General features: G+C 40.8%; 1 protein-coding gene across 9 annotated transcripts in view; it reads right to left on the bottom strand.

Moving 5' to 3' along the window:
- Window positions 1-12,079, bottom strand: part of rptor (regulatory associated protein of MTOR, complex 1) — a 182,220-nt gene that overhangs the window by 62,597 nt on the left and 107,544 nt on the right. For all 9 annotated transcript variants that reach the window (XR_005075259.1, XR_005075265.1, XM_037099484.1 and 6 more), the window contains 3 exons: window positions 8,686-8,787; window positions 2,565-2,648; window positions 1,217-1,327 (listed from right to left, as the gene is read on the bottom strand). Coding sequence is in view for 7 of the 9 variants with exons in the window: in XM_037099484.1 (XP_036955379.1) it covers window positions 1,217-1,327; window positions 2,565-2,648; window positions 8,686-8,787 (297 nt within the window). In the remaining 2 variants the exon portion in view is untranslated. The remainder of the gene's footprint in view (window positions 1-1,216; window positions 1,328-2,564; window positions 2,649-8,685; window positions 8,788-12,079) is intronic.

Genomic DNA, 12,079 nt, shown 5'->3' with positions numbered 1-12,079 from the left:
GTTGAACAAAGATTAAAAGCAAAGATCCACAGATCCCTCGGTTCTTCAAGACAGACACTTAACAGGCCAAACCAAACCGTCTCAAAAGAAAGAGAAAATTACATGAATAATTGGAATGAAACCACAAAATCATGAAGTAAATCAGAATTGTAATGGCCCTACAAAGAGAGCACATGGTAGCAGGGTATCTGACCACTGTGACTGATGTAAAACTGAGGATAAATTATGCAGACAATGTACAGACTGAGTTGACATAGCCATTGCTATAGATACAGGTCATCACAGGCTGCCCAGGGAGGCCAGACTGTGCTCACTTTGTAATAAAAGAGAGGTTGAGACAGAATCTCAATTTTCACTATACTGTGAGAAATACAAGGATTTAAGAAGAGAATTTCCTCTAAGAAATAAATCATACATATCCTTGGTTCATTCAACTCCCTGATCCTCAGAAGCTGCCTCGTCTATGTATGGAGAAAAGTCATTGTGCAGTTTTAGCTGCACAATCTTTTGACTGTTGTCATAGAGAAAGTGCTATTTAATTTTTTTAATTTTTATTTTAAGTTTTTTCATTCAATGATGTGTAAATTAGCTCTGGTAATAATGTAACTTAAACATTAATGCCAATAAAGCTTATCTGAATTGAGAAAGAGGAACAGAGGAGGAGAAAGAGTCGGTTTCAATTCAGTGCAAATGTCAAAATCCACTCATACAGCAGTGCTGTCACAGGGAGTGTTGGTTTCGTCTATGGCAGCGCGTCCGAAACATGACTGAACATTGATGGTATACCATTGAGTGTTATTACTGAAAATGTTTTATTTACTTTAGGCATTAAAGAATCAAGACATGCATTGTCCATGGTCCTGAAGCATCTAACTTATTGCAAAAAAATGACATGATTTACAATGGTGTACTTTATCATTCATCTTTAATCCCCTGCAACTTGAAACTTAACTTGCAGTTAAGGTTTCCCATGAAAGTCACGAGACAAACACAACACAAAAAAAGTGTGAATGAACACTTCTTTAATAAATGCAAAACTTTGACGCAAAAATGAAGTAATATCTCATCATCACTTGCTATCTATCTATCAGTTACTCTCTGTGTAAAGCAGACAGAGTTCATGTGATGACAATCAACCAGTCACGAAAAGAAACAGATCAAATAAAAAACGTTGAGTCAAGCGCTGAGGGTTTGAGTGGTGTTTTATATAACTTACACTGTCCACAGCAAGGATCTTAGCCCAGATGAACACCAACAGTGGCCGCAGTTCTCTGGCTGAACTCTGTAGCAGCTTTAACACGTAGGGGAAGATCCCCACAGACAGCGCCTGGAGACACACACACACAACACTGGTGTTAATAGAGCGGTAGTGATATTGCAGTTATGATCAGTACTTCCTGCTCAATGTATTTGTTCAAGTTTGACCACCAAGACACATCTGAATGTGAACATATACACAGAAATGGGATTCAGCAGAGCAGGAGCTGGGATGATTAATGTCATCTGACTTTGACTTTATCTCTGTGCTTTGTTTCAGCTTTGCAGAGAAAATGGGTTTATCATTTATTTAGCATAACTATCTGGAGCACAGGGAAACAGGCATGAGTTAAAGTGAAACGCCAAAATGCGACTTAGGGTCTTTTGTGAATTCATGTCAAACGTTGCTACGCTAACATTTGCCCCTAGGACTCAACTGAAAATGATTTTGACCCGAAAACGAAAATACAGTCAGTCAATCTTAAGTGTTGCTTTTGTTGTAATTATGCTTTTAAACAAACGTTTGACTCGAATACATTCACAAAAAGACCCTAGATTGCATTTCGCTGAGAGTTTCACTTTAACTCTTGCCTGTTTCCCCATGCTCCAGACCTTTACGTTTATCTAAGTTAATTATGATCAGACTCTAGCTCCATCCATTTGGCCCTTGGTTACTGTAATCATTTCTCCTATTCATACTATCGATTAAGAGATCCCTTTCTAGTGTTTTTCCAATGTAGGTGGATTCAAGTGGATCTCCCAAAATGGCAGTCTTTCCAGTCTAAAGCTCCTTCCTTCCTTCCACTCAAATTCCAAAAAGACATATGTTTTTACTTCAGGAGTCTCAAGCATTGCAGGCAGTTTTTTGCTTTTATGTGACATGATTTTGAGATACACACTTCTGAAACTCCAGCCCCTACACCAAAACAGTGGAGGTGAAAACATTATTGTAGTGTGAACAATGACAGATTCAATGTGAAAAACTCAACACATGTTCCACTTTTACTGTGTTTGTCTTTTAGGCAGAGATCTCAGAGATGGAAATCTCTGAGCCTCAGCATACAAACGGAAACTATCGTATTGGCACACAAGTTAAAAGCTTCAGTTTCCAGCCAAGGTTGTTGCTGCGTGGTATTAATTTGATCCAGCTGTATCGGGCCAGCCAAGTTCTCATAGTTCTCTTCAGATTAAACAATTATTTTGCTAATTTCTGTCTGCCTTGTTATCTGGAGTGTTGGGAGTACTTTTAAAATGGAACCAATTTCTTTCCCCCCGTATTTTCAAACAGGCACATGATCACAACGCACCAGGCTGACAGCCCATGGACCCAGATCCAGGAAGCGCCCCAGCAGGTCTAGAGCCCGCAGCCGATGCACCTGACTGAGGAGGACCTGAAAGAGAAAGAGAAAGGTCATAGGTCGGCTGTGCTGCCTACAAATAAGGAGGAAGCCCAAGATTAAAGGAAGAGGAGGAGGAGGAAGGACAGCAGGAGAAACGGCAGAGAGAGGATGAGGAGGTGGAGTGAAACAGGTGGCTCTCCCATCACTGCTGCTAATACACTGGCACCAGGTCACACTTGTTTACTCTGCCTGTGTGTGTGTGCGTGTATGTGTGTGTGTGTGTGTGTCTGTAGGCGTGCAAAAGCGTACGTGTGTGATGTGCCTAGGTGTGTCTTCTTGGCTGCCATTTCACTTTGCTTCTGAAGGGGTTTCCGGTTGAGGACAGGACCCAAGTGTGTGTTTGCGTGTGCATACGTGTGATGCCAAACGGGATCACGATGTAGCAGTTTTTGGCTGAGGGGAACTATTTTAAGGACGCATATGGTATGTGCTATAAATGTATATGTGTGCGTGAGTTTGTGTGTATGCAGCATTTAGCACAAAGCAGCACAGAGTCTCTGGACACCGGTCAAACCCCATGTGCGACTGTCCCACAGTGTGTGATGGGAACAGGCATATGGAGGAGCCTGGGTCCACACACACTCAAACACACACACATGCACGCACAGGCACTTCCACCAACACATCATGTATTATTAGCGTTCTCCGTGACTTTAACCTGGTGAGCATGACCATGCTTCCAGAAGGAGGCTGGGGGAAGACCAGGCCAGGGTTGCCTCCAGCTCCCAGGAAGAGCGTGGGAACATGGATATTTATGTGTGTGTGAATATGACGTAGGTGTGTATTCTGTAGAATAAGAAAAGCCCACAAGCAAGAATTAAATTGAAGCCTCTACTGATCCAGGCTTTTCTATGTTACGATTCATTTTTTTCAACCCGATTTGACAGAGACGTCATACGCCGTCACACACACATAAGCATATTTCATGCATGTGATTCAAATACCACATTAACATTGATGTGCTGATTCATCAAAGCAGGGATGAAAATACAATCTCTGAGCAACACTTTTCTCTCTGCACGAGTGTGTGTGTGTATGTGTGTGTGCACATTTGTCTCTCGTTCCTTATTTGCGTAACACCTTGACTCCAATCCTCCTTTAGTGCGATGAGTAAGCACTACCCATCATCCCGCTGCGTGTGCGAGCAGTGAGACATACGGCTTCATGTCATTCGACGACGCACGTCACCGACACCTAAAGGCCAATGTGTGTGAATGTGAAACGGCTATTATTACTGTAACATCGCAATTTAGAGATGTTGTAATCCCTATGCAAAATCTGTTAATCCCCCCTGGCTGTCATCAAGACAACGCCACACCGTATTTCTCCCTCCTGTGCTCCGTTGTCCTTCCCTCTGCTCATTTCATTAAAGAGCATTATTGATGGAGTGCTCCCTGCTGCCCTTTTCTTGTCGCTCTAGCATCTTTCAAATCGAGCCAGATTATAATTTTGGCATCAAACTGTAAATCCTCCAAGAGTACGCGCTAGTCTTTTAGGTTCATTCTTACGCAACTGTGTGCTTAAAAGGGTATAAAACCTGTTTATGTGTCTATCCGTTACATCAGAGGGCATGAAGTAGCCTTGAGATTACTTTGCTCTCACCGTGAAAAGCTGCATAACGTTGCATAATCTTAAGGGCTACTGGTGCTTTACTTCCTTTCTTTCCAGATCAAGAGCGAGTGTGCGCGCACGCACGCGCACGCACACACACACACACGGACAGCTTCACACACCGTCCAGCACACCCCAATCAGTTTGCCTTTTGCTCGGCTTTTAACGGGTCCCGACAGAACTGCTGTATGGACGGCCTGCGGCTCAAAGTGTGCTGAGTCAGCAGGAAATTACCATTCGACGCGGACAGCGGCACTACTACACTGTGATATAATACAACACCACAACTGTATGGCCCCACGGGATGGTGCTGGTATGAGGACGAGGTAAAATGTGGCGGGGGGGGGGACACCCCACTGCTGTAAGTTAACAGCAGAAAAACACTAAACAAGGTTTTAACAGGATTTTCATCCATATTATGAGGTATACCAAATAAATTCAACTCCACTACAGGGAACACAGCAGACACTGGTCCTGTCATAGCTTTGTTGCATGGCTGTAATGAAGACATCAGCCTGCAAATGCTCAGCTCAAATTACAGCAAGTACCTTGCAGTGCATGTCTCTAGTGTCAGATGTAATGATGAGGAGGAGGAGATGAAGAATAAGGAGGAGAAGAAGGAAGAGGAGAAGAAGAAGGAAGAGAAGGAGGAAGGTGACTGATGCAGTTGTCATTTTCATGCCTAGCACCCACATTGTATAAGGAGAAAATGTACTTGCACCCACCTGTGCGCCCCTGTGGTCTTAAATTTAGGTGTTGTCAAGTGCACTGATGGCAAATTGCTATCTTGAGGCAGCAGAAAGCAACAGCACAGTAAAACCGACAAAAAGCTGGTCTAAAGTCAAAGGCACCATATTTTCCCTGCTAGTTAAAGAGTGCATTATTCATATAGTAAGATGCAACACACACAGGAGGGTTCTCAACGCGTCTGCACTCTGATTTTATGAATAAAGATATTTTTTACATTTCCATGCACGCAGTCGTGTCACTGTCATCGTGCAACATTTAAGCAGTGAAACTACAAGCTGTAGTTATAAAATCAACAGGAAACAAAATTAATATTTCAGCTTCTAAAATAAATATTGTCAGACCTGATCTCAGGATTTAACAGGTGGAAGGCTGCTTTACTTCAAACTATCTATGTATAAATCTGGACTGTGTGTGACCTTTTGATGTGTAGAAGAAGACAAAACAGTAATGAACATAAAATATTATGTGATCCTGTAGATGGGTCAGGAATTTTAATTAAGACTGTCCAACCTGATCCATGAACTGCGATCCTCGTATCACTTTCACGCACAGAGGGACGTACAGCAACACTATTCCTCCTCCTCAGTGAAATGACATGTCTTTTTAGCATATGCAGTCACACGATCGCCAACAGCACTGATGATTGTGAAATGACACAGGTGGCTCATAAAGGGAATGGGAGATGACACTCGGATTGGTTTCATTTAAGTTCCTGTGTTCCTTAATTTGCTGCCAGATTATCCACCGTTTAACTGGCAAAACAGACTTGAACACACCCTGAATGCAACAGTGCCTTGAGCTTTACACCAAGCACCACAGACCATTTAAATAGGGCTCAAAGGCTCTTGGCAGGTGATGTGTGCGCTTAAGATGCTCTTGCAGCACTGAGTTTGCCAGTGCACAATGGCGTGAAGCCCTTTTATAACATGGATTCTGCAACATCACTGGTCCCATCTGTATGTTGCTTCTCAGGTATTCAAACACAGATCTAAATCATAGAAATCGAATTATACTCAAACAGGGTTACATAGTCTGTGCTTTAAACCCAGAGGTCATCGAGATGCCAATTTTTGCTCTTCTGTTCCGAATATTGTTTGTACTAAAGTCATCCTGTTAATGTGACAGCATTTAATTCAGACTTGAGTTATTTTATAAGTGGTACTGAAATGTTTTAAATGTTTATGTTTCAAATCTTGTAAAATTGATGTTGCAAATTTTATTTAAAAATGTACACAAACTTAAATGACTGGCAGCCATTCTAAATTAATGAATTGCATTTCTGAAAGCAGTGTAATGGCTAACAAGATATCAGAGCGCTGGTTTACAGCTTCTTTTTCTGTCCACGTATAAACTATATAATATGTATAACTGTTTATGGAGTGAGGTACGATGGCCCCTCCTTTACTGAGAAAATCTCTGACAACAGAAGTACATTTCAACACATTTACAGATAGAGGTCTTCATTTAAAATCTGTTGATGATGGGAAGAAAGTTAGCATGTCTGTGTGTGAGTGTGAATACCAGAGAGACTCAATGATGCAAAACCATGAGTGAAGAAAGCAGAAAAGCTGTTTGCATGATATGTTTTCTTACATTTCAATGTTACTTTCTCTTTAATCACATTTTCTGTATTTCATATTCAACACCATGCTTTTCAGTTTACTTTAGTTTGTGCCTTTCGGTTTTACTGCAATCTCTAATCACAGTTCCTAAATCCATCAGTATTGACTACTTCTAAATATGTTTTTATAGCACATAATGAAATGTAATTATAATGCTGAATTATCATCAAAGATCATAGGACTGAACAGTGCAAAAGAGAGAGAACATTTTGAAAAAGCTTTTGAAAAAGATGAAGCAGGCTGTAAGGTCCGAGTTTAAAAAGCTTCCCTTTCTGTTTGGGGGACACAGAGATGCTGCGTGGCCAGCAGCTCAGCTGCCACAACACAAGATCGGCCTCATTTATAAAACAGTCATACAGTATGATTCGTTCTGATTTTAAGTATGACTTCAGAAGAATATCACGTACAGTAGTAGTTGCTTAAAAATCTCCGTTTGACATTGAAACGATCTTATCTCTAAAGTCGAGAATGGATGTCAGTGATGTTGCTGCTGGGTACACTCATGGTCTAAAGTTTACATAAACTTGTAAAGGAAATGCATATCATGGCAGTTTTCAGTTCCAATGATTTTGAAATTTGGTTCAATAATGGATTTATTATAGGTCTTCTGAAAATGTGACCAAATCAGCCGGGTCATAAATACACATATAACAAACTGAATTACCTATTTTAGTGATGTAAAAGTTGTGTCAATCAAATTTACTTCATAGCGCGGCCGCTTAACTTCTTCTGAGTGATTCTGATTGATAACAGCTGATGACTGTACTGGGCTCATTTTAATGGGGCCTGTTAGAAACACATATAAGACTCAGCCACGAACACTACTATAGGAAAGTCTAAGGAGCTCAGCATTGCCCATATTGATTTGAACAAGTCAGGAAAGTCACTTGGAGCCATTTGAAAGCAGTTACAGGTCCCAAGATCAACTGTACAAACAACTGTAAGTATAAAGTGAATGGCTCAGTTGTGTTCAGGAAGAAAACTCAAACGATGACCTGCTGCTGAGAGAAAACCTTGAGCTGAGGTTTTGGAATGGCCAAAGTCCTGACTTGAACCAACCAAGAACATGTGGGCTGTGCTGAAGTCAGTGTCATGAAGCCAACAACTGTAGCTGAACTTCACTGATTCTGTCCAGAGGAAGAGGACTACCAGTTGCTTGTGGATGAACAAACTTTTTCTGAAACTTGACACTTCAGTATTATAAATCCTTTTGTTGATTGGATTCATGAACTGTAAGCTGTAATCATCAAACTATTTGAATTTTAAAACATTTCACTTTATGTGCAATGAATCTAGCAAATATGAAACTGACAATTTAAATTAATCACATTTAGGGATAAATTAACTTTTACATGATATTCTATTGAACTAAACTTCATGCTTTTTTTTGATAGACAGTAGTTTCATTGGAACAAAAGACTGCCATAGTATACATGTTCTTTACAAGTGTATGAAACTTTTTTATCATGACTGTATGTAAGGTATTTGCAGGTTGGAACACGAGCCAAGCCTGTGGTTAATTTTGCACTTAGGAACAACTGGCTTTTTTTTGTCAACTCCCTATTTAGTCCACAGAATAATACATGTACCTGGCTTCAGTCTCCCCTACCATCACTGTGATCTCCTCTTCCAAAAAGTTGGATTTTCTCTATTGGTCTGAGGATATTCCTGACTAAACCCTCCTCTGTTCTGGCATTATATTAGGGGAACTCACAAGGCAAGAGCCGTCAATTTTAGTTGATTTGAAATGTATCGATCAAAAGTTACAAGTGGGATTCTTAGGACCTGCTCAAGCAAGGTTTTTTTATGCACACATCTTTTTTAAATGGGAAAAAGTTCAGGTCTTCCGACTGCCTTTAATGCCTTTTATAATATGTAATTTATGGGCAGTGCACCTTAACAATAGAAAACTGCTGACAGCGTACATGAGATGAATCTAATGGCTTTTGTTCATGTTCATAATGACTTTCTAAAGCCATCACAAATTCTGTTGTGCTTCATACACATTTTTTTTTGTATTTTGTGTGTGCGTGTGTGCCATATACCTGCAGTACGATCGGCAGCTGCTCAGGAGGGTTTCTGTTCTCCACACCCATCGTCAACCACACCTGAAATGCCGTCAGCTGCTCCGCAAAGAAAGGACTGTGCTGTGGACACAAAACACACACAGAGTGTCGATCAGGATTTTAAACTAAGCACACACACAGTAATGAGCCAGTCTGCAGTGACTACCTTATCATATCATAAAAGTCCTGACACAATGAGCTTAGAAGTGACACTGCACTGCAGCAACAACATAAATCTTGATCTATCATGATCACCCCCCCCCACCCCTCTCTCTGTGCTGCCACGGCAGTTTGCCTGATTGATTGGTTGTTGGCCGCAGAGTTTTTGATCATGCCGAGCGTTAATATTGCAGCAGGAATTATGACAGCACTGTGTAGAGTGTTGATGGATGTAGAGGGGGGAAATATCAATGCTTCGTGGCTGGATGGCTACATTAATTTGTGTATAATCAAAGCTTAATAACTCCATACACACACTCACATACTCACTGATACATGAGAGCAAATGGCGTAAAGAGGGTGTAGTCCTAGCTACGAGACTGAGCTCCTGTATTTGGTTATAATCTTGCATTTTGGGAGGGAATGTAAAAATGTGTGGCATATTTTAATACAAAGACCCTGATGCTTTACTGATTTCATTAACATATATAAAGAACAAGTTCCACCAAAAATGAAATTTCAGTCATTATCTATTTAATGTCATGCAGATGAAAAGTCAATCGCAGTTTTGTAGTCCACAAAACATTTCTGCTTCTGCTTCACAGCACAGCAACATCTTCCATAACAACTGAAGTAAATGGGGACTTGTTTCTGGAGACTAGGATTACACCGGACGAGCTGTATGAATCCTTTTTTTATGTTTTGGGGTTGTTTGTTGTCCCCATCTACTTCAACTGTTTGGGAGACTGCTGCAAAGTTGTTTTGCTTTCAAGATCCAGAAATGTTCCATGGAGTACACAACTTGGCAGATAGTGACTGAATTTTCACTGTTGGGTGAAATGTCCCTTTAATTCTTGCATCTTTATTATGTCTATTATGTAAATAGGGTTAACCAAACTTAATGTGAGAGGACACCTTTATTTGACACCTTTTCCAAATCAAATAGGATGCAATTCAACACCCATTTTATGAAAATACGAGTCAAAGTATAAAAGCATGGAGTTATTTAACTTTAGTATTTTCAGCGCTTCCGAACAGTTTTTCCTAATTTATTCCTAATGATTTAATTAATCAAATTACCACAAATTGGGACCAAATACGCAGCAGACGAGAGATAAATGGATTAACCACTTTTAGTTGATAATACAGCTGAAGGCAGGCAAGAGTAAATATTTATGACTTTTGTAAATTCAATATGGATATGTCTTTTTAAATAGCTGAAAAGGCTTGCTTTGAGGAAACACACTTGTGACACGTTCATTGACCTGAGAGAGCTTCACCAATGATACCAGGCAGACTGTATGTAGCCTGAGAGGCAAAACCTCAGGCAAAACACACGCAGAACACTCACTGCAACTCAAGTATGGACAGCTTTATCAACCCCTCTGTTCTCTTGTTTTTCTGCTGACGGTAAGGACATTTACAGTAAGGGAGAATGGATCTCACAGTCAGGTTTGAGAGGCATGCTGGTCTACATAGGTTTCATCGCTCCAGAGACAACACACAGAAACTACGGTTCTTGCTTCACGTAGAATTCAATATTTCTCAAACCGAGACAAGACTCACTTTTGACAGTACAGACAGCATTTAAAGAAGAGAGTGGAAACAAGGAATAGAAGAGGAACCCCAAGAAAGAAACATGTGATGCTCCTGCTGGTTTCACGATGAAATACATATAACAAAAACACCAAGGCCTTGTTCAGATCTGTTATCGACACACATCCTGAAGGACTGTCATGGTCCTTACAGGCTGATAACATGCTGTCTGACTTCCATGTGGTTCCCTGTGATGCCAATGACATAATCACAATATCCCCAGAACTCCTGAACAAATCTTGACATTTTGTGAGTTCTTGAGGGAGGAGAAACATTTCTAAACATTATGAAATGCAGTCTACGACAAATTCATGCCTTTTCCTAAATTCAGCATTAAATGCAACACATTCAATCATTTCTCTCCTTGTAAATAGTACATTGCTATACCAGTCCAAGTGCTTCCATGTCTAAAGTGCGTTTTACCTGCCAAATGTAGCAGCTGTTTGAGCACAGTTTCAACTGATGTCATCACTTAAACTAAATATATGGAAGAAGACAACCTTTTATTGGTGGTAAATGCTGTTAACAGAAACCAATGTATACTAGTTAACTGTTGTCCATTAAGAAAGTCTGGGGGGTGGAATGTTTCATAAAATATTGTGAAATACCATATATACCATATTCTCAATTTTTGGGCATTTTTGCAAATTCAGACAATGCTATATAAGTTCCATCTTTCCTTGTGTAAGAGACATTGGGTCCATTTTTATTTGCATATAGAGAGGGTAAGTGAGATTGGATCACAAGTGGTCAGCTGAGACAGTGAAGAAGTGGAGATGCATGTTCATGCCAGGCGTGAAGTGGCAGACTCTGAGGTCCACCACGTCTTGAGTTAAAATACAAATACAGGACCATTTGTGTGATTTTCTAATGCTGATGACGATGATGTTAATTTTTTGTGCATATGGTTTGGTGGAACATAAGCGTATACTTGGGGTGAAGCAGAGGGTTCAACTACTGCCAATACTGGCTAACTATCGCAAGAAAAAAATAATTCTGAGTTTGAGGGAAAAACAATTTCTGCAGCTTTTAAAGGCAGTTGTGACGGAGACCAAGAAGATGAAGTAAACAGCTGAAGCCCATCAGAGAGGACTTAAAGGCTCCTGAAAGACAGGGCGAGACAGAGAGGGAAAATCTCCTTTAGTAGTCCTCCGAGGCTCAATTACGCTGCTGGTAAGTGTTTTAGACCCGAGTGCAGGAGAAAGGAGAGAAGCACTGAGGATGGAAAACTGCCCCCGGGGGAGCGATGCAGAAGATGCCTACCTCAGAGGGCCAGGTGGAGGAAACGGACGGGTCCAAGATAAAAGAGCTAACATTGGGGAAAAGCTGCTCTGTGGCCATTTTGTCTGTTTCAGACTTTTCTGATTACAAAGAACATGTTGCTGCTCTGCGATCTGTCCAGCATCTGGTGGCATCATGGACACACACACACACACACACACACACACACTCTCTCTCACACAGACAGGCTTTGGTGATGAACAAATGGACCGTGTTGACCAAGATATCTTACTGTACTGTAAGTCATCATCAGTTCAATCAGCCTCTCGCAGCGTGTTCCTCTTACACTCAGCATCTCCATCACAGTCTCTAGCCACGTCAGTAAATATAACACTAA

Source organism: Acanthopagrus latus, chromosome 1 (genome assembly GCF_904848185.1).
Source record: "Acanthopagrus latus isolate v.2019 chromosome 1, fAcaLat1.1, whole genome shotgun sequence".
NCBI lineage: Eukaryota > Metazoa > Chordata > Actinopteri > Spariformes > Sparidae > Acanthopagrus > Acanthopagrus latus.
Note: the sequence above shows the minus strand (reverse complement) of the source record. Positions and strands in the feature narration are given on the sequence as shown.